The sequence below is a fragment of the Colius striatus genome, chromosome 4 (genome assembly GCF_028858725.1).
Source record: "Colius striatus isolate bColStr4 chromosome 4, bColStr4.1.hap1, whole genome shotgun sequence".
Taxonomy (NCBI): domain Eukaryota; kingdom Metazoa; phylum Chordata; class Aves; order Coliiformes; family Coliidae; genus Colius; species Colius striatus.
The window spans coordinates 21,254,450-21,278,433 of NC_084762.1; the positions used below are offsets into that span (position 1 = coordinate 21,254,450).

At 37.8% G+C, this 23,984-nt stretch overlaps 1 protein-coding gene across 1 annotated transcript; it reads right to left on the reverse strand.

Annotated features, from left to right (window-relative positions):
- Positions 1–11,979: 11,979 nt before the first annotated feature.
- Positions 11,980–12,780, reverse strand: LOC133625285 (uncharacterized). The gene has a single exon (XM_061994699.1). It carries the CDS (start codon positions 12,778–12,780, stop codon positions 11,980–11,982), a length of 801 nt encoding a protein of 266 aa, XP_061850683.1.
- Between the last annotated feature and the right edge of the window lie 11,204 nt (positions 12,781–23,984).

Sequence of the window (23,984 nt, forward strand, 5' to 3'; positions counted from 1 at the left end):
TTGCAGTCCCACTGGGTGCCCAAAGTGTCACTACTAACAAATTCACCAGAGCTGCACATAATTAGCATGTAAAGGGAGTGATCATGCAGTAAATCTGGAGGGGAAGATGGATAGCCCATGAGTAAAAAATATAAGGAAAAAATTCTGTTCTTAACACTCATTGGTAAATGTATGTTTCTTGCCATGAATATTTGCTTGATAACAAACTGCAGACAGGTTACCTTTACAGTAACATTATTCCTTCCACAGTTGATAGGCAGAATTTCATTATACCACTGCTAATGTTACAGTATTTCTGCAAAATGTCACCATATGTAAATTAGAAGAGGTTAGAGTTTCCATCTTAGTTTTCTTTCAAGATGCACTGTCCCTTCCCACTCTGGCTTAATTCCCTCCTCTACTGGTTTACACACATTCTAACATTGATCCAGCCTTGCCAAATAAAATCACCACTGGAGGATCTTCCTTCTCCAAAACCTAAATAGGACTGAAGAAACTCAATACATGACAAGAAGGAGCAAAGATACAAGAATATATATAAGAAATTATCTTATTTTATGAGGTTTTATGCAAAATATAATATTTCCTAACACATTCTGAAAAGACTCAATAAGGAAAAAAATTGGAGAGCACAGACAATGTGAGTTACCTGATCTTATCTGAATACGGGTCTCTACCCTGTGACCACCTGGCTGCACATCACATGCTAAGTGCTGCCTGCAGTCTGGATATGTGCAGGCAAAGCAGCTTTCCCAGGAGAAGGAGGTTGACAAGGAGCAGATGAATTATCCTGATGAGCAGTATTCAGCCTGAAGAGCCCTAAAAGGGGCAGCTCTGATCTAGTCTCAAATCATTCATTCCTCCTTATTAGAAATCATTGCTCACCAATGCTAAAGACTTCATTTTGGTTTGAGGTTGTGTCACTTACAGGCTTTTTGCCTCTTTGACATCTGTGTGGGAGTGCTTGCCTTCACGTGACTCTAGCTCTAGAGGTTTACTTTGACATTGGCCAAAATGTAGTTAATTTTGCAATGTAAGAGGTTTAAATTATTATTAATAATATCATTATTGGTATTATTTTTATGAACAGAGAGGCATTCAGCCCCAAAGACTTCAACCTTTAAATCATTCTTGTACATATGGTACACTTCTGTTAATAAGGAAGCCTCACTTCAAAAAACAAACAAAAAACCCAACAAACAGAAAATTTCTGTCTACAGCACATATATATTCCCATGATAAATAATTATTTAGAGAAGTGAAAAATTCATAAAGGCTTACTAATCTATGTAGCTCCCCTCTGCAGAGAGAGAGTTTGACCAGAAGAGCCTTGTGATTCTCAGGCTCGGCAAGCGCAAGCTGACTCAGGACCAGTTCTATATCAAAGGCAGCAATTATACAGACCTCAGGAATCAGCTCCTGTTTGTGATGCTGATGAGCATTATCAATAAACCTCAGCAATTTCAGGAGTGTGAACTGCTACTCAGCAGTGCGGGGAAGCACCCTGAACAGTAGCTGATCTTGTCCACTGTGGCATTCCTGCCTATGTCATTAGCTAAGTGTTTGTGGGACTCTCCAATCAGTTTATAAGCTCTGAAAGTTTCTGTATTCACAACTCACACCAAATTTAATGCTGGCTCATATTCTGTTGGAGAATCACCTTTCAGAGTCATGTGACTTTAGCTTTTACCCTTTCTTTGAAAAACAAAGTTTCCAAATTGGATGTTGAACTGAAAAGTACAAATCCTTGTGGCTTAAAAATAACACAGTTAATTAAGAAGCAAGAATTTAGTTTTAAAATCCCACAAGTTTTGCACCTTAGAAACAGGAATCCTACAGGGTTTTTTGAGAAGGGGAAAAAAAGAAATCTTTAAAATCTTACTAACATATAACAACTTTTTACCTTCTCTTTACAATTCATATGATAACTCTCAGCCCAGCTATTCATGTCAAGATTCACCTCCCCACATAATTTCCATGTATATGTATATATATATATAAATTAAAAACAATAACCAACCACAGAGGCTTATATTGTTTATCTTGTTTCCAATGAAAGAGCAAAGCTCACAGACTATCCAGCTCCCACAGAGACCTGGTTTTATGCAATCTTAATGATAATTAACTGACAGTGATTGATGGCCAGTACTGAGGTAGCAGAAGATACAATTGCATCATTCTATCCAATTCACTTTTCCTTTTCTTTTGTGCTCTTTTGGGTTTTTTTTTTAATGAGTCCTTGTTTATTTCTAAATAACATCAAATTAATGATTTGTCCAATTTTAATTTTCCATTTAAAATTCCTCCAAAACACAATTATCCAACTGTTCTGTCACCTTGCTGACTGGGGTTTCCTAGCCTCAAATTTCATTCTATGTCAAATTTAGAGAAGGCAACTACTTTTGCATTAGAAACACAAGAAAACATTCATATACATTTCCATATGTTTTCTAGGTGAAAGTATTTCTACTGGAAAATGGGTCTTGGTGAACTGAGGCTATACAGAATTCTTAATATCTTCGCATGGAATTCTGCTGAACAGAGTGTGAGTAGTTTTTTCTTAATTTCAAAGTATTGTTGTTAGCATTATAGACATCTCTAGGGATATTTTAACATTCACTGAATTCTTTATTACAAAATCACCTTTGCTGAAAAACTCCCAGAGTCTCATATCCAACTTTGGTCTTCTTAAATCTCACAGTATCTCATTCATTGTCTAGAATGACTACACAAAATGACTGCATTTTATGCTTTATTCTTCAAATCCACTGTTTTAAACAATTTTTTCCATTATGCTGGTTGTATCAGCTTTAAAATTTTCTATATATATAAACTATTTTAAAAGCTTTTTGAAGAGGCCTATTGTTTTACCAGGAAAATGGTCTGATTTGAAATATCTGTGCTACACAGGAGACCTCATGTTTTAAATTTCTTCATCTGACAGGTGAATTCTCTCTAGTATTTTAACACTTGTTACATTTAAATGATATTAGTTTAACTGCTTTTCTGAAGGACTCTTTTTTTTTTTCTTTTACTGGTTGAAAGATAAACAAGTTCTTTTTAGACATTTAGATTTCCTTTACAGCTTCATTGCCCTTTCAGTGTGTCACTACAACATAGCAAAATGTACACACAGTGTATCCCTTGGGAGTTGAAGCTTATCACAATGCAGTGCTTTCAAAGTAAGCATTTTATACCATTTGGCACCCCGAGGACATGTGAGGTGGCACCACTGATGTCTCAAGAGAGACATCAGGGATTTCTTACAGGTCTTGCTGGTGAAGAAACAAGGCAATAATCATATTTTGTAAATTCTTGCAGCCTTTTTTCTTAACTTTCCCCTCCATAAGAGAGAGTCTATGGTAAAACTGCATGTGCCTGGGCCTCAAGGCAATGTTCACTTTTTGCCTACCTTTATGATCTCCTTGATGAAGGTAACAAATCTAATTCAGGCATCCTCTACTGATCTCACTACGTCAGATACTACTAGGCCCTGACTACTAGATAAGACTTCCATGGAGGTCTATCAACAAGTCTCAATCATCTGTACAAGTTATTGCTCAGGGACAACGGATGTCTCATTCCACCCAGGGGCTGCCTGCTGTCACTGAAGCATCCTTTTTCCAATACAATCAGTGATCATTTGACACGTGGGGTATTTCCAGGATTATGTCCAATAAACCTTACTTACAACTAGTGACCATGAATCATACATTTTCAAGCACTAGAGAAGATGGACAATGCATGAATACTTCCTTACTTAAATGATTTTGGGGGAATGTTTTCCTTAAGTATAGACTGGAAAACATTAGAGTGTGCAAAAAAAAAACCATACCTCTGCTTCATGCAGAAATGACATAGTCCCATTGCTTCACAGACCACTGCAGAAAGAAAAAACAATTGGAAGAAAAACCAAAGATGATCTTTTCTTCTTCAGCTGAAGGAACAAAGCAGCAACAACAAATGATTTTGATCTTTTTCTATAGAATGACAAGCATCGCTAATAGGAGAGGCTGAGGGACTCCACACCACTTTTCCCAATGTAAAATATTATAGCAATTCTGACATTATCTGGTCAAACAGATGACTTAAGTTCAAAACTCATCAGATAAAGGCAGGAAAGGAACCGAGCTCTTCCAAGTCCTAAACTCTGTGATGCTGGAAAAGTTGAGAGGCCAGGGCAGTTTCATCCCTCACATGACAGAAGTTTAGTCTCAGTTTCTTTCATCAGATAAAATTATTCATGAGCATGTATTACTCATGAATGTAACACAGATCAGTGCTTTTCAGTAGGCTTACTTTTAATTTTATGTACACTTATATATCATATCTGTATAAGTAATGTCAGGAACATATAGTAATGTATATCAATCATCTGATTGGTCTGAAACAACCTTAGATATCTTCCCAATAATCAGGAATTATGCCTTGCATCCAGGACTTACTGAGATAATAACACTTTCATGGTCTATGGTGCTTGCTGTGAGGGAAATAATGTGTGAGATCACTTAAGACCTAATGCCATAGTATAAAAGACAGCCTTAATTTTATATTAGTGGCCCATTATAAAGCAAAGTAACAGCTAGACCAATCTTCTAGGTCCCCTGTTTTGAGCTGCTGCTTGCTTTATGCTGAGCTATTGCTTGCTCTCAGCAAGGTACAGGTACAGATTTGTGAACTTCTGCTAATGGAACCACCTTTGTATTTTGATACTTTTACTGCTTGTAGTTGGAGACTGGCTTTACAAAATATTTGGATCAAAATTACTTCATCAGGTTTCAGGACAGAACCCTGGATGAGTTCCTGTGTGATCTACTCTAGGTGGTCCTGCTCTGGCAGGAGGGTTGCACTAGATGATCTTTCAAGGTTCCTTCCAACTCTTAAAATTCTGTGATTCTGTGATTTACCTGTGTAAGTAGTACAGCCTATACAACAGAACTATGGCTGCTGTCTCTACTGTCTAAATCAAGCTTTCATACTTCCATTCAACTCTTAGATTCTCAGAGCAAGAAAAGATGAAAGAGAAGGGATCTCATTGTGCCTTGTGTAGTCTTAATTTAGAGGAATATGTTTGACAGTAGCAACAGGTACCTAAATACACTAGAAGCAGTAGAATCTGCATGCACAATTTCACACACATGTGAAAAGATAACAGTAATTTATATATTACAGTCCCTGGTTTTAGACTTCCACGTGTGATGGTTTGGACCAGGCCTGTTCTCCTAGCTCATGTGGCATGTGCCTCTGATGCAGGCAATGGAAATCCAACCTGCCAGCTAGAAATAAGCTGGAGTAGACCAAGAACTTTGTTTCCATTGTGAACCTAGTCTGATCTGAGCTGAGATCTTACAGATGAAATATGGAGGAGATACTCATTCAACCACATGTACTTGAAACAAAAAAGAAAGTGAACGAGACACAAAGCCAAGTCACTTTCTCTGGAAAGTTTCTTTTCAAAACAGAAGCATTTAGCTAAAAACTTTTCCTCCTCTTAAAATTTTAGATATGCCTAGAAGAGAGCTCTACGTGAAGCAGGATACACACAGGACCATAAGAATGTCTACTCCAATTAATGGGAAGATAGTTTCTTTCTGGGGAAAAGTCTATCTCTCTTTGTTCCACCGAGTTTCAGACAGGGTTTTCTAATACAGTTTGAAGGTTGTTATCAGGCAAGCAATTGGCCTTTTTTCAGAGTGGTCAAATTAACTGATTAAAAACTCTGCTAGTGTCATGATTCTGTATACCCAATTCTATTCTTACTGGGAATGCTGCTTGCCAAAACAATACTTAGCTATGTCCAGATGCTCAATCTTCCCTATTATTACACCCATTTGTACAGGCACCCAATAATTTTTAGTCATTGCTACTTTGCCAGCACCTTATGTAGGGGAATTGGAAGAGTGGAAAACAACCCCTACTAAACTTAGTAATTCATTTAACCTAGTTTTGTTTCTGTAAAGCAAGATTTGTACCAGTCTGCATCACAATTATCTCAGACAAATCTGCCATGATTTGTAATTACATTATTATTTTAAATTAATCCATCCATGAATTACAGTTGTCTTTTGTTTATTCACTTGTTTAGACTGGTCTAAAAAAATGAGCAAAGCTTTCAGCCATTTATTACACAGACAAAATTACTAAAAAGACCTACTTTTTTTTTAGTTTGCATTAATGAGCTCATCCCAAAATATATATGCAATAATATAGGAAATTAAGTTATAAATGTAGGGATGTGCTCCGAGTCACCATGAAAATCTGCATGCAAATGCATAATAATCACAAATCTACATTATTACAATATTAAAAAAATACCCACAATTAAATTATCATGTGGAAATAATCATAATGTTATTGGAAACTCAATTATTGTGGCAACCCTTGTCGGGGAATTAGCAGGCTATGGCAAAGGCAAGTCAGACCTGAATTCATCAAATATATATTATCACAATATTACATGTTCACTTCGATTCCATGCAAAGACAAACATCCTCACTCACTAGTATCTGCTCAATGCATTTGTATTATTCATGAACAACTCTGTGATCTATTATACATACAAAACTGATTGTACGCTGCTCGCCGGAGGCTACAACGCAGAGACACAGAATTAATTTTATTATATACACATGCATGATAATTGTGTAGAATTCGGTCAAATATCAAACTCTGCTCCTGTGCTCCATTATTTTACTTTCCAAAAAGAGGTCTAAGGTCAGCAGCAATTTCTCTTTGGCGACAGTGAAACTCTTTGTCATTTAGAGTAGAAAGTTTCTGGGTACTAATGAGCCTGGAGCTGTGATGAATGGTCACACATTCCCTTTCCTTTCCAGCCCCCACTGATCAAAGGGAAAATGTAACTTTTATTGAGATTCTCAAGAATCTCATTCACACAGAAGTCACTTTGGGCTGTGGGCTTCAAGGCTTGATTTCTCAGAGATTGAGGGAACTTTTTTGTTTGTTTTAGAGACTTGGCTAAAATTTTGTGAGAAGATAATCAATACAATTAAGGAAACTTGTTTGCAGCTTTAGTTTTACTCCTGTAGGAACTGCTGTTATTTTCAAGATGTTTAAGTAAACCACTTAAACTTAAGTAAATACTTTAAAATAAAAAAGGTACTTTAAGTAAAGTATTTTCACAAGACTGTCTTCCCTGCTAGAATTCTCCATTAAAAACAACTACTTTGGGATGTCTTCAATAGCACAAGAGACTGATAGAAAGGCGTTTTTTCTCTCCTCTCAAGTCTTCCAAATGTTTTACCAGAAAGACAAAGATTAGTACCATGCAAGGCATTTGTAATCATTTGAAGTCACAGAGAGTTAGAAATGCATCAAACTTGAGAAGGGACTTGAACAAGGTGCACCACCTCAAAATCCTGGTCTAGATTCAAATGACACTGAAAGTTAGCAGAACACTCAAACATGTTTCAGTTCAGGCAAAGCCAGGTCAAATGTTGCAAATTTTTGCAACAACTACAGTCATCGAGCTTCAGAGATGAATATCAACTCCCATGTACTACAGTTACACAAACAACTCTTAGCATGCATCTAGCCCACTGATCCAGAAAAAAATGTTTTGAGAATGAGAAAAAGGCCATCTTTAAGTTAGAAAAAACCTGTCCAGTGTGCCATTCTCCACTCTGGATTAAAAACCCTGAAACATCTCTCTTGTAGTTTCATTCACTCTCATCAATCATCCAGGCTTTTGGCTATCATACTCATTTTAGCTTTAAAAGTGAGGAATGTTTTCTCCTTGACTGGTGCAGAGGGTCCCATCCAAGTATATCCCAAACCCACTCTTGCATTGCTGCATTGCTTTCAACAGTTATAAGTAAAAAGTGCACACCAATTCATGTATATTCTAGATTCAAAACATTTATAGAAGAAAGCAAATGTAAGAATTATGCTAATGGGTTTCTTTAAGTCTACTCATGAGCCAGGGGAGATTTAAACAACCTCATTTTTAAATGCTATTTCTATGTTTATGTCACGCCCAGAGTCCATAACTTTCATAGCTCTAAGAACAATGCAGGGTGATCCACATTTAGCAGTGCATGGCTTGCAAGTTTACCACAGTATGATAAATTTAGTATAAAATCTTCACTATCTAATTAAGCATGATAGACACACAAGAAAAACTCAGGAAGAAAGAAGTGGTTGAATCCCCCATATGTGGTTCCATCACAAGAGGTAACGAATGAGATGTTTATCTTGGCTGTCTCACAGCTATCAACAACAGAAACAGCAAAAACGCAGCTCTGACCAGAGTGTCCAGGGCAGCAGCTTAGCTAACTGAAGTGGTGGAGCTGCAGAAGCCCTTACACTAAAGAACATCTCAGTAATGTGTTTTGTCACTTGTTTATAACTCCATCCTATTCTTAAAGATTTCTGGGTTTAAGTAGGTGCAAGCTACACCTTTTTAAGTGACAGTAACGACTCTAAGGGAGTTGGCACCTCTTAAACATCCCACTGTTTCATGGTAAAGCCATGATCATTTTCTGCCATTTCAGGTTGGCTAGGCAATTAGGTGAACATCGGACACTTAAGGCTCAGGTAGCATAATTTAACTTCAACCTTTGCTGTAAAAGTAGGCAACACAAACTGTTAGGTCACAAAGATTTCTCCTGGGGATCATTAGCTTGACAGGCTCTGGTAGGCAGTATCCTAGTGCTGGGAGCAAGATCCTAGTGAAAATACATGTTATAGCATATTACCTGTGAGTTGTTATGTATCTGTATGAAGTTTCAGTAATTCAAGCTTGTACCTCTTGCTAGCACTAAACCGGTGCAGTTTGAGGTCAGATAAAAACACAGATTTTGAGAAATTTAGTTGAACCTCATCCAAACTCCCAGACTTCTTAACCACATGAAGAGATTGAGCAATTTCAGAAGACACACTTTATTAAACCTGAGATTATTATTCTGTCTAGTATAACTGAAAACACCTCCATGAGTTACCCATAGCATTCTGCCACTTTCTAACTGGCCTTCAAATGCTAAAACATACAAGAAAAAAACAATAGCTGTTAAGTCACATTTTCCAAGCTATTGAAATAAACTCATATTAAAAATCATGTAGCTTTTAATTGGTTTGCCCAACTTCAGTTATTAGCAGCCACACTAGAAACCCCAGCTAAACAGCAAATTGTTGCAAAGACTGATACTACTTCCTCAGTTAATATTTATTTTGCATGTGCTACATAGGAAGAGTGTGCACACAGCGAACAAGTCTTGGCTTTATTTTCTTGTCAGATATCAGACAGCATTGCTTATGCACAAATCTTTTGGTATTTCATATTCAAAGTGCAGAAGCATCTACTCGTCCTAATTAGGATCAAGAGTGGTATATAAAACAAAGATTTTCTCAGTTCTGTCACAAAGCACTTACAGTTGGATGGGTTGACAAGGCAACTATTGCTACACTGTGTACTATGGGAGAAGTATTTTTTAATGTTATTCTAGTCACCCTTATATGTAAACATGACACTACAGGCAGCTCTATGTGGTAATGAAGGGAATTCGACTTCTTGCAAGAAATGCAGGAAAACACTTCAGCAACTAGTGAGGAAAAATAACTAATTTCTCCTACCAGTTGTTTTTTTTAAATATAGATTTTTTTCAGTGGAAAATTCAGTCACATGATAATATTAGTCAAGATTAATAACAAAATAACAAATAACAAAAAAAAACTATGTTGGCCACAAGTAACAAAAGTATACATTTTGTCTGTCTTATTAATGGGAACAACATGACATTTGATCTAAAAACTAAGATTTTTAAAAGATGTGTCCCCTCTTCAACACTTCTTTCCCCCAGAGAAATGACATAATAGTAGTTGCCTGCGTTTGATTTAACAGAACACTTGCTCTCACATTTAACCAATGACAAAAAGGCTTTTCTAGCTCATGAAGAACAAGTATATAAGAAAAAATCAAATCTTTGCATAACACTACTGGCAATGATCAACCTTCCTTCTTGGAAGGTTTATTAAGACAGAACAGGTTACCTCTGCGGTGAGTTTAGTATTTAAGCATTCTTTGGGAAACCTACATTACAGACACAGAAGAGCTTTCCCGAGGCTGAGCAGAGAGAGGGATGGGATGAGACCTCAGGAGTAATATCTCCCAGTCACATGTGATCCCTAGCTCTCTTCTGTAGCCCACTAAAGGCCTCTGGCAACCTGAATCCTCCAAAAGAGGCAGTAGAGGATGCTTCTTCAAATATCTCCTTGATACCAAGGATGTTTCTATGGTAATTCTGCATTCAAAGTTCCAGACTCATGCTGCGTGAGAGGCTACACCAGGGCCTAAGGAGATGAATGAACCTATCTAAGGTTGTGCATACCCAGGGGCCTTTCATAATTTTAGGTGCACAGAAATACAGAGACAGAATAATGACAATGTTGTGCTGCACTTCAATTGTTGAATTACTTCAATACCTTGCTCACAGATGTGTGCATGTGAATCTAATCAACCAAATGCTTCACAGACAGCAGAGATTATTTTGAGATATTATTCCCAGTTTAGTTAGAGAAAAAGAAGAACCAGCCTTCCGTAACCTCTTGTATACAGTGATACATGCATGCATGCATACATACCCTCTCTCTATACATACACACAAAAAGTTGAGGGTAGAAAGTTTCCTATATATAGCATATTATTCTCAGAAATGTATGCTTTCTAATAAGGCTTTCTTTTTCATGTGGAAAAACACCCCAAAACCTTGTTTGATTGTTGATTTACCTAAACATTTACAACAACAACAACAAAAAAAACCCCACAACAGGTGAAAAGGAGAGATGACACTAGCAGAAATAAATTTTTGAAGAAAATTAGGTTTTTCTATATCACTTTAAATTCTAGAAAAGGAAGCTTTTCCATATCTTTTATTCTTGAACCTTTTTTTTTGCTTCAGATCCTAAAACAGCACATTCAACTACTCAATTTGCTGTTAAATAATAGGGACTCATATTGTCTTTCAAATGTGTACAAAAAACCTGCATATTTTTGCTTTCATTTTCCCTGTGTGTTTGTTGCCTACTGACATCCAGTTCCCTGCAGGCATCCTAACGCTGCAGTTGGAGAAACAATGCTCTAGGGTTTCCCACATGTCTAATACACCTGGATAAAAAGTGCTAATTGTCACCAACTTCCATTAAATGACAGCAGTAAGGCACAAAATATGCTTGATTTGCAGACACTAGTGTTGCTGGGAGTTAACAGCAGATTAATAATTGTGCAGCCCTGAACATTGCCCTGGCTCTGCCACTCTGGCTTTCCAATGTAACACCATATTATAAGGCCTAGCTTGCATTCCTAAGGAAATAAGACTTCAGCAGTTTCACATTATCCCTGTGCATATGTCTGACCAGCCTACTTTCCCGCAATAATGTATGGTCAATCTGAATGCATTTCATAGAAGAGCAGAGGTCACAAGCATACAATAGCCTTAGCAGTTTTGTGAAAAACAGACAACCAGGTAGATATTATCAAGCCTGAGCTTAAGTGTTTAAAACATCCTGGCTTTCCAGATTCACATACTCTTGAGGACAAATGAATTGTAATTCTGCTCAATTTTTTTTCACACTGAAAGTAGGACGTGTGCCTTGTATGTTCAGCAGGGAGCAGCTCTTGCATCTGACCAGCTTTACAGATCAGATGTCAGACTAGGCTTACAGTTGCTTTGGATTTTTTGATTTTACAGACCAGCATGCTAAAACTCCTATTTCAGGCTTGAGTCCACACTAGGAAGCATCTTCTTGTGCAGGTACAATCTTGCTCTGTTTGCCTCCATAAATTCAGAAGCTAACACCCTTCTTTCTTCTTTCTTCTTGCTCTGCTGCTGCTGCTTCTGTTTCCTCTCTGCTCTTGGCACACGTGGGCACATACTCTTGGGTATGAGGATGCTACACCTATGGCATGCAAGCTTACTGAGGACTCCAGTGGCATTATAAAGCTCATTTCTGCATGCAGCAACATGATTATGGTGAGGATGAGGACGGGGTTGAGCGAATGTGTTTCAACACTTCTTTCTTGGTATTTATTACTGTGCCATAACACTCCTGCAATCTGGCCTGCTGTTGCTCCAGTTGCTTATGCAAGCTCCTGATTGAGCGCAAGAGCAGAAGCCGTCGGTACATAGCTAGTTGAAGACGATACTTCTCCTTTTCCTCCTTTTTCTTATTTTCTAAGGTCTCCATTACTTTCGTGGTCTTCATCCAAATCACCTGGCCCAGGCCACAAGGGACTGGATTGCCCATGGGGCTGCTCCCTGCCTGCTGTGTGTGGCAGCCCTTAGGGTCGGTCCCTGGCAGTGCAGTGACAGTCCCAGTTGACTCATCAGCCTCATCAGGCACCCTTGGGACCTGTGGCACCACCGAACTTGGGCTACCATCACAGCAGGGGCTTTTGAAGCACAGAGAGGTAATGCTCACAGGCTGTAGGTTACCAACTATCACAGTGTATGGTGAGTCACCTGACAGCATATTTACAACTGTTGGGTGATGCTCAGCCAACCCAGAGGCTGTTCTCTGTGCCTGGCCACCACTAAACACCTTTGGGCCAGTCAGGGCTTTTGCCTCAGCCACAGTCTTGCTGGAGAGGGTGGACAGTCTTTCTGGCACAGCTGAGCTTCCCTTCTCTTCATTAAGACTGGATAATGAAGGGCTGGCAGAGTAAACAGAGGATGTCATTACATCATGATTCAGAAATGGGTCTTCATGATCGATGTTATTTTGGATCGCCTCTTCATCTCTTGATATTATACCTACTGTCTCAGCCATTTATTGCATGAGCTACAGAAAGTTTCTGTGAACAAAGTAGAAGCAAGAGGATTTCATTTCCACATACACATACAGAGAAGCCCAATGCAGAGTGACATTTGAAGAAAGAACCTCTCTCTATATTTAAGCAATGGATCTATTACTTTTCTAATAAAGCACAACCCTTGGGTCACTTGAGGGCATTTCTTGTGATTTGCATTACATATTCTTCAAGACACAACATTAATTCAATAATAATTAAAATGATATACTGTACTATTAACTTTCTCAAATCTTTGAAGGTAAGTGATCTATCCCTGCAGCACTGGCTGTGCTGACTAATTAAACAGAATACAGTTGTAAATGGGCATTGTAAGCACTTCTCCCATTTAAGAACACAGCTCTAACAAGTGTAGTTTGTAGAGACGGGCAAGTTATCAGGATTGATCAGCTTTAAAGGAAGGTGGATGTACCACAAACAGCAGGTTACATTTAAATGCTCTCTCCAAGATTAATCTGTCTGTTACCAATCCATTTACAAGTTTACCTTTCCCCCTCCTATTAATTCTAACAGTAAAGCTATATTAGCACCACCATATGCATAGACAGGAAAAAGAAACCACTTACCGAGGCTACTGGGGGAAAGGAAAAGAGTTACAGTGCATTGTGTCTGCGTATCATGTTTTCTTGAATATGAGTCAGCACAATCTGGAGCAGAAACATCACTGTGCTGGAGCAGAAGCAGCAACAGTATTACGGCTGTTCCACCCAGCAACAATGTAGCCAGTCCCAATCACAGAGGAGCACAGTGCTGGGTTCCTTTCTCCCCCAACGGATATTCCTCATTGGCATCCAGCTTTTAAGTCATGTTTGAGCACCAAAATAAAAAACAAGGGTGGATAATACTTCTTTTCCCACTTCAAAAATAGACATACCCAATTCACTCTTTCCATAGGGGAACAGTACCTATGACCCTTCCTGTCCCTGACAGTCAGCAAGAAGGTAACACAGCACCCAAAAGAGGATGAGGCTTTCTGAACTCCAGTATACACATTTTTCTTTACAGAAAATAACTGTAGATTAACTGCATGAACAAGCTAAAATAAAAAATGAAAGAAGCATTCAGCACCAACAGAATGCTAAGCATACAGGCAAGCAGAAGATGTAGATTTAAGTGTTTAATGTACACATCTCTACAGCCAACTAAGATGTCCTACAGAACAATAAACTTTATCTGCACCTTTGATGTGGAGAAAAACTACCTTTGGCATCCACTCTCACTTCTGATGCCAGGAAGAAAATTACAGATCATCTATCTGCACCTATTTCAGACAATTTACCATAGTGCTTCAATAGCCCCAAGACTTTCTCTACTCCATTCTGGTAACATAAATATAAGAAAGAACTAATCCAAAATACTATCTGGAATCTTCCTGGAGCTGGAAAAGAATGAAGGTAGATGCTATCTTCATTCCTACATGAGCTGCAATACAGATAATTTTTTTTTATTTCATCTGTATTGACTTTCCTTCTTTCTGATGACTGTTAGGATATACTTCCAACCTTGAACATATTTACTCTGAGATCAAATTTGAATGTAATTTTTTGGTGCAAGAGAAATTTTGCACTGAATTGGTTAAATAAACCAAACCTGATGTGTTTATGTGCCAGATCATGCTGCAGATTATATATAAATACTAGGAAGAGATTAATATCCAGTGACTTAATAAATCCTGCAAGTTTATATCTTGGTAATTCCCATTTATCTGAATCACAAGTTATGATAATTGAAGAATATGGAATTCAGATGACAGGGATTTTACTGCCTTACACACTGAAAAGGTTCATTGTAATACAGCATTATGTAGAGAGTCTTAGTTTTGACAGCACTTCTCTCCAAAGCACTACAGGCACATCTTCCCACTGCAAAGCGGGCAATAAATGGGTGCTGTCTAATACACAGTCTCCAGTTATGTCAATGCACTGGACAAAAATCTGGTTTTGCACATCAAATTATTTTCATTAAAAAAAAGTAAATCTTTTATAGATGTGGGTCTGGATGGAATAAATAGCATCTGATACAATCAACTAAACAATAAAACTACAATTAGAGCTAGATGGCTTTTTGTAGAATATTATTAGTTCAGCTCTGATCCATGAAGCTTAATAGCAAAAAATATTCACCATTAGACTTAAAGATTCAGTAAAATACAAATACAGTAAAAGATACATATTTATTATTGCTAAAATGTAAGTGACATTTATGGCTAGGGCTGCATGCATATTTCTGTTATTATCCTTCCCTTCCATTGTTCACAGTTTCCTAAAATCTCACCTAGAGCATCAGATGGAAATGTTCTAGATTCAGTTTTTGCCTGAAGGTGAATACACACCGAATACTTCAGCCAAAAAGATTGAGACGCCGAAGTGCAAAAACAGGAACAAAACCAGTCTTATGACTGAGGAGATTTATGGGAACCTTTTAGGAGAAGCGTTCTTGTGTTCTAGGGAACACAGAACAAGACCACAGCTCATTTCAAAAGGGAACATGTAAATTCTTGTTCTGAGATGATACAACAATCTTTTTCACCCAAGACAGTTACCTTGATGAAGTGACTCCTACAGTTTAGCTTCCTTTTATTTGCAATTCAACAGTTTAATAAAGAGATCTGAAAAGATCTGATGTTGTGCCATTTCCTTGGTAAAGAAACACTTTAAGAAGAATTTGCTGTTCCCACTGAAAACTTGTGAAAGGCAGACTCTGCTCAGTGCCTCTTCCTCACACCTGAACTTATTTTCCTATTTGTGGGAACCTTTCCAGACAGAAGCTGCTTCAGATTTCATGGTGAATACATTTGTCAGTCCAACAGATAGAGAATTTCAGGTAGGTCAAATGAAAGCAAAGACCTCCAGTTAAGGTTCACTGCATTTCATTAACACCCACTCACAGATAGAAGCAGTTGCAGAAGTTTGAAGCTGTGAGCCCTGAGGAACCACCTTCTAGCTGTCAGTCTTATATGTTTCTGCAAGGTCTATGCCAACAGAGGTTTTAAATCCATGACACTCCTTTAGACATTAGCTACAAGAGGTACTTGGCAAGCTATAGGCTCTTATATGAAAGTGCGTGCTGAAGTGCTCTGTGCTTGAAGGCTTATGGAATGAAAGTTTAGCCAACACGGTTGTGTCTTGCATGGTAGTAGGAAATAAATGGTCACAAGGGAGTCCCTGAAGATAGTCATGGCGACCATTTCTCATTTCTCTTCCAATTATAATGTCATTCTTGAGCATGGACAGACGTGAGGACAGGAGGGTGCTTAGTCTTACGTTTTTACTAAGTACAAATGTTCTGCTGAAGTTCAAAGCATAACAGCCAAACATATTTACAAACAATGTCAGAAGGTGATAAGTATTGGCAAAGATATGTCATTGTAAGACCAAGGCCTGGGAAGCTATATTGTTTTGTATTTGAGTTTGAGGAGTACTTTTAACAAAGTAGTAAAAAATATCCTATTACACAGTAGTGTAATTCCATATTTTATATTAATTTCTCTTAAAGATCAAAAGCCATATTCTGTCTGTTAATGTACACACTCACGTGGCCTCCTATGAAATCAATGAGATCCACATGTGTGCATCTGAGGCTTAAATTTTTCCCCAAAGATTCTTTAAAATTCTTTTACAGGGCAGTAAGTCACAGAAGAAAGTAGTATGTTCCCTTTCTTCTGTCTCTATACCCAAAACAGATATAAGTTATTACAGGCTGTTCTGCATTACAGTGGATGGTAACGGTACCCTGAGGGGCCACTGGCCAGCCAGGGATTGCCATCATTCTGCTCTTACAGTTGTCCACACATGGGCATTTCTGCAATCCTTTTACATCAACAGAGAAATAAGAAAAGGAGCCCAGCTCCACATAAAGCTCGTTGATGATATCAAGAAGCACTCCAGATATTTCAGTGACAGCAAAAGGACAATGAGATATCTCAATGGCTTTCAGATAGAGGAAATTAGGGATCTGTAGAGAGCGTTAACACAATCATGCATGCAGAAAAGCTGGAAACTTTTATGAAAAAGTAGAGTAGATATGATTTTGCCACTGGAGAAATGTCTAATGTCTTCAAAAATGAAAATCCAGGGATTGCATTAGACCACTTTTATATTAAGTGTAATAAACATTAAAACAATCTACCATAACAGGTAAAAGTTAGCAGGCTTGCTGTCAATCTCAACAAAACTGCCTATCAGAAGTTCAAATCTCTGAAGAAGTAGCTGAGACTGCAGTCAGACTAAGATTGAATTTAGTTTGAAAGCTTTGAAATCTCAAGACTGCAGGTGCCAAAGTGACCCAAACACTAGCAACATCTTGATGACAGCTCTCACTCCAATATCTCAGCAACTCTACTCCTGACCCTGCTGTGCTTAAATATTACCAGAGACATAAAATGCAAAATACATTTACATGGCTTTATAAAGATATTTTAAAATGGAATGTTCTGATTTTTCCTCAAGGCAACGGCTGTTCTCCCTACCATCTACACGGAAAGCCTCAGCTTACTGTTAGAATCACTATTCACCAAGTAAAAGAATAACAGTATCATTGCCTAAACCAGTTATAGACCAAGTCCACATTTCTGCCATCTAATCCACAGAACCATGATTTTATGCTGAAATAGCTACAAAGAACTTCCTAAAAGCTTGTTGTGAACCCAGTGATCTACTTTAGCTCACACAATAAGCAGTTAAGATTGGCACAATGGTCAAGGTGGAAATGGACAATTTATGGGTAAATGTAGCTGGGCTTTAGTTTGAATTTCTCCCATCTGGGCTGACTGATTTGTATTGGTCAAATGGAAATCTCTATAGTGACTTGAAAAAAAAATCGAATCGTGAGAACAACCAATTTACCCCATTTACTGTTTCTTCTTCAAATGGAGAAAATATACTTGTCTACAATTTGTTATAATTGTACTGAAAAGGAAAATATTATCAACTGAAAAAACAATGGATTGCAAAAAATAACCTCTCTTAAGTGAAAAGGAAAATCTAAAATAGCAAAGGTTTTATTCTTTTTTCCCCAAATAATAAAAGATTGCATTTTATGGTAGCAAAAGTAAAGGTAACCTTCTATGTGATGTTCCCGACTCTAATTTTTTAACGTTTATTTTGCATGGCACCTATCCTATTGTTCATCAAAACATGAAGTATAGGAGGGGAAAAGAAAAAAATGCGGAAGACTTTAAAGTAGGAAGATCATGTAACTAGAGATGCTATAACAACCTTCCTATGGAGAAGGGACTGAAATATTTTTCCTGCAGAAAAGATGGTATGTAAAATATATTTTAATAACCTCCAGTATTAAAATATTTTAAATTACTCCTTATATAATCCACCTCCATGGCTGGCAGGAAAATACTGGGTTACCCAACCTAGCTGTTAGATTCCAGATGTGAAAATGGGTATGAAGACAATTCATGTATCTAGTTACTATTCACATCCGGTTTGCATTGAGAGAAAAAATCCTTTGTGCTAAGGAGTATGCAAACAGATGATGTAATTTTTGATAACTAATGTTTATGTTTGCTTTCATTTTGACACTTGATCATAACTGACAAACCAATGGCTAGGAAAGATGAAAACTTTAAGCTGTAAGAACAATAAACAGAACACTGTGAGAGATGGAAAGGAAAAAAACCCACCATACATAGGAGGAAAACTTCAGGAACTGGAACTAGGCCACAAATGCACATAAAATTGTTTGGTGTTCCACCACAACTGAGACTGAATTTAGACCTTTCCAGAAGGCAAGTGTTTGGGGTTTTTTTAAAGTAACATTAAATAGTTTTAAAAGGGTGTTCATTTTTTGTTTTAGCTGTTAAACTAGAATGATATGAAGCAATAACATTAAAAAAAACTATTTAATACAAATTTTTTTCTAAGTAACAGTTTCAAGTGTCTAAAATCAAAAATAGATGCATTAATCAATGAATCTTAAATCATGAGGAGATGAACTCTACAGTTCAGTATCAAGTCCTGAAAAGCCTGCATCTACAAACACCTTCTCAAAAATTCTACTTTTCCCTTCAGTTTTCAATTGGTGTGTAGCCCACTGTGGTGTCACCTACATAGCAACACTTGCATAGCATCCAAAGCAATCCAGCTTTACTCATAGTGTCTACATAGGCTTGCCTGCCATCTGTGTTGTCCACACACAAGTACAGAATGGAAAAAAAAAAAAAATCCCCAAGCTCACTCGGGGCTGAGAAGAAGGTCAGTCTTGGTTACCTGTTAACATTTTGAAGCCACTAATGTGGCTGAGATGGATGAGTGAGTAGGATGTAAGCCTGATAGAAAAACTCTTGTCATTTTAGCTGTATGTAGGGTAATTGATACAAATCTCAGTTACAGCAGTTAACAGCCTCCAATGGAGAGAGAAGACATATGGACCTCAGGGTTTGTTGTATTTGACCAGTTTCTTACTTTGCCACATAGACATTGCTCAGCAACTTGGATTTTTGCAGTCTATTTCCAGTAATTAATAGAGATAACTCTTTCATACTAGCAGTTTCATTTTTACATTCAGAGGCTCTTTACTGAGTGTCTGTCAAAGTCCATTTCATTACCTGTAGAATTATTAGCTAAAACGCTATCACATTTCTATAAGTAAATTTTAAAAGATATTAGAAAGTAATAGAAAAAAGATAGCCATCTGCAATTAATGAAATATAAGCCTCCACATGTTTGGAGGTTTATTTTGAATACTTATTTCTTAAAGGAAGAAGAGACATGGACTTCAATTTTTACGTGATTGAACAGATGACAGGCTAAGAAAGAAGAATCTGAGATACCAAACCCGTTGAAGTCCCAGGCTGAATGGAAGAAATAATGCAGCCTTCCCAGAAACAGCAAGCACGGTTAGGTTCTGGATGTCAAAATTAGGCAATGTTTCCATGTACCACTCAAGCTCTCTGTAGTGCTACTTGCTCGAACCTTGAACTGCTGCTGAACCTCCCTGAGCCCCAGGCAAAGGTCCTGCTAGAACTCCACTGGCGCATGTATTCTCAAATCCTCCTTGTACCCAGAAGGCATTAGCAAGCTATTATTAACTACAATGACACCAGACCACAATTTTATCCTCAATCACCCTTGAGATCTACCTGAAAAGCATTAAAAGAACACAGAGCAAGATCATTGCCAGCTATCAATGTAGTATTTGTTGAGCTGCAAGCTTCCTTCCCATTCTTTCTAAAACCTCTGCCAAGGCACGACCAGCATCACCTATTGAGTCTTGAAGAGATACAAACACTTAGTGGAGGTATTTATATTAATTAAGATTTTGAGAGCAGTAAGCAAAAACATCGTGTTTGACATCACACTTCCCCTCTTTCCTATCCAAGATTGTCTCGACAGTGACCATTGTCAGTAGAGATCTGAGACAGTGAGTTTGGAAAACAGAAAAATAAATTAATAAATGCCTACTTCTATTGGCAAAAATAATGTCAAATGAGTGAAGGATCTACTGCTTTCTTACATATGCTAGTTGAACATAGACCAATGTGCAAGAAAACTTTCAGCAACTTCTGTCTTCACTTGGGTAAGATATAACTCAAATTGCTATTCTACTGATTTTAGGATATTGCATTGTTCTCAAGGCAATTTGCTGTTTTTTTATTCTAAAAGACTGAATCACCTCTGCAGTATAGGTTGAGAGAACGAGTGTGTATCACATATGGACAAAGGAGGTAGAATTGTCCAAGCTGAGCAAGTTAGGGCAGTCCAAAGCTTTGAGACAGAAGAAAAATAAAAATGTGCAGAAGGACACATAGTACACATATGAGTAACACCTATACAGACTGAGGTCTTGCTTTCTTGCTTGCAAGAACAAACTTCTTTCCAGACTCTGCTCATTTTTACAGATGAAGTAGGTAAGCACATTGTTCAAAAATATAAATCATAAGAGAAGTACGGGACAGCTAATCTAGGTAATTTATCTCATTCTAAAGTGTTCTCAACACAGAGAGGATAAACTACCACTTGAAAGAAGCTTCATTTAGCTTTGCTTTCAAATGACATAACTTTCAGATGACTAAGTCCACAATAGTGCAACCTAAACATGAGGCACGAATTACTGAGAGAAACTGAAAGCTCAGCCTTGACACAGTTACAGCTTGGTTGATGGAATGAGTGATCCTTGCACTGATATAGCCAAATACTTTACAGCAACCATCGTTTTAGGGGTTTCCTTGATGTTGTGTCTAGATAACTGCGTTTAACAGTCATAGATGGAACAATTCCCTTCTGAAGCCACCGATGCCTTTTGGCTTCTATAACATCCCATGGCAACGAATTCTGCAATCTAATTTTATGTTGCTTGAATAACATTACCAACAAAGCCACACCTTTCCAATAACATGCTGACAGCATTTTACTTTTGTCTCATTTAATCTCGTGAATCATAGGCAATGCTACAAAAGTTTCTACATCTGTCTTTTATTTTTCCTCAGTATGAAAAAGCTCTTTTAGAGCAATGACTATCAACGGGCAAGAGACCTGGTATACTTTTGCACAAGAATGTGTATTTCTCACATAGTTCATGCTACCATCAACCCAAGGCTGGCTGAGGCTATTCAACAAAGGTAGTGGGAAAAAAAAAAAAAAAGAGTAAATAGTTATTTAAATAAAGAAATGTGAGGCTGGGAGGGCACAAGGGATTCTGTCACTCCTAAAATAGCCCAAGTAGGAAGTAGTGGAGTGTCTCTGGAGGGCAAAACTTAGGAGAAATCAGCAGGAGCTTTAGAGGGAGAATGAATGAGAAAAATAAACTGGAAGGAGGTAAAAAGCCTTCTTTAGATTTCCTCAAGAATTAAACTGGAGAAAGGCACGCAAGGAGGGACAGTGAAGAGGCAGGTTGAAGGATTGTATTCCTGTCATTGTCAGCAGAGATTGAGTGGGAAATGAGACTTTGACTGCCTCTCGCTTAAGTCTGCTGCCCTAGGCGACTGTTTACTTTGCCTTTGCCCAAGCCAGCATGAGATGTTATAAAATGAGTTTCCAAAATGCTCTGAGTCACCAGAACATGGATGAGATCTGTGGATTCAAGCCACCTTTCAAGATTATGAATCTCTTCTGAATATCCATTATGCCGATGATATTTAACAAAATCACTGCTGTAATGTGATGCACATGTCAACTTTAAGAATGCAGTCGTTGCTCAGATGGCATCAGCAGAGGGACACATCAGCATGGTGGATTACCAGAGCAAATGCTTTAGCATGCAAAATGATGCAATGTGTTTTAACAACAATTGTTCCCTTATGTTTGTTTCTGTCAGGTTTGACATGACTATCTGCCAGGAAAATACTCAGGATCCTTTACATTGTTTTGCAGAAGCTGATTATGTGATCAAATGCTTAAAGCATATAAAATCACTTCCAAGATTCAATGAGATAGATGTGCTAGAAAAGTCAGTAGGTGTTTGAAATAATTGATGTTAACAACTAGACCTGGATTTTTCAAAAGAATATGCATTTTGGTTTGGATTTGTATTTTTTTGTGATTGGGATTTTTTTTCCTTATTCTAATGCACTATCATATAAACTGCCTAGAAATTCAGCTTTAGCATAATGTTTACATCAAATGAAATTCACCCGTTCAGAAAGAACATCCACAGGGTCCTCTCTGAAGTGGAAAAAATGCAGTCTTTGTGTAGAGCAGATACCCTGTGAGCCTTCTTAACATGAGCACATGCCAGGAACAGCACAACAGATTCCAATGACATAACAGAGATGATGCTTTTAGGACTGGGAGATTCAGCACTGAACTATAGCTCAGCAGCCCTTTCCCCATCTGTGACACTAAAGTTTATCCAGTAAAGGCCAGACTCCTATAGAAATGTAGTGTATTTGGATGACTGTAGAAGAAACAGCAAAGGTGACCTGCTCTTACCAGATTTATATTGCATTTACAGTCTACCATGAACCATCACACAGTCACCACAGTGAGGAAGCATGATTCACATTCAGGAGACAAGGGCAGAAGGCAAAATTACTGTAGTACTTGCCCAAAAGTCATTAGCCTACATAGAGGATTCATCCTTTGCTCCCATTTTTGGGTCTAGCCTGGCATCAGTGTCTCAATTTGCAGCTTTGCAGGAGCTTCTGGCCCATACAGGTATTTATGTACTGAAACCAATCAGAAATGATACCTATACACTTTCAGAAACCTATCTTTAATTTAACCATCCCATAAATCTCTTTAATGGAGACATCCTTCATCTTTTCTGCTTCACAAGCCAGTTGTGAATCTTAATTACACAACGATTATAAAGTCCAGTAAATATAACATGTATTAAGAGTCATTAATGACATTTCTGTCACAAGCAGACTCTATCTCTTGTGAAATATCACTCATGTTGCCAAAAAAAAAGTTTTAAAAAAAAACCCCACAGACATATTCAATATAAAACAAATCCAGCCTGATTGTTTCCATAAATAATAAGTTCTAGAACTCAATGATATTTATCAACATGACATGGAAAATAGCATAGACTTTTCTGACCAGAGGCAAACACTATTTGCTCATCCATGTGTCAGTTGTTATCTGCAATGCCTGGCCAAGACCGGGACTCCACACCTGCAAGGGACATACTTTGCAAGTTCCACTAAGCACCATACAAAACCACTACAAAAAGATGGGCTCAGTTTCAGGTTTTGTATGCTCAGCAATGCAGTCTCACCTTACTGCTGGGCCCTATGTATAAAAAGCTGCACGTGGCATTATTGCAATTGCACTATATTCAGCTAGTTCAGATTGCTCACACTGCTTTAACTGTTTGTCCATAGTCTTTGTATGACTAAGGTACCTTGTGTTGTCAGAAAAGAATGAAGAAAGGAAGACAAATTAAAAAGTTCTAAAAAGTCATGCAGTGTTAACTATGTAATGACTGAAAGTGGTCCCCTGCAACAAGAAGTCTTTTCTAAATAGATACTCACACACTGACCAATTAATTCATTTCATAGCATGGTGGACATTGGCTAGATGACTACACACACACATAAGTTTGTAGAAATGTTGATTGCATATACAATGCTTTCTCAAGCAGTAGTAAAGGATACAGCCTAACAAGGGTAGAAGGTGCTAGTTTTGTTTAATATCTTTATCAACCATCTGGATGAGGGGATTGAGTGCACCCTCAGTAAGTTTGCAGATATATGAAGTTGGGTGGGTGT

Excerpts from the sequence above, each read along its gene's own strand:
- LOC133625285 (XM_061994699.1), bottom strand. The coding sequence starts at position 12,780 with ATGGCTGAGACAGTAGGTATAATATCAAGAGATGAAGAGGCGATCCAA.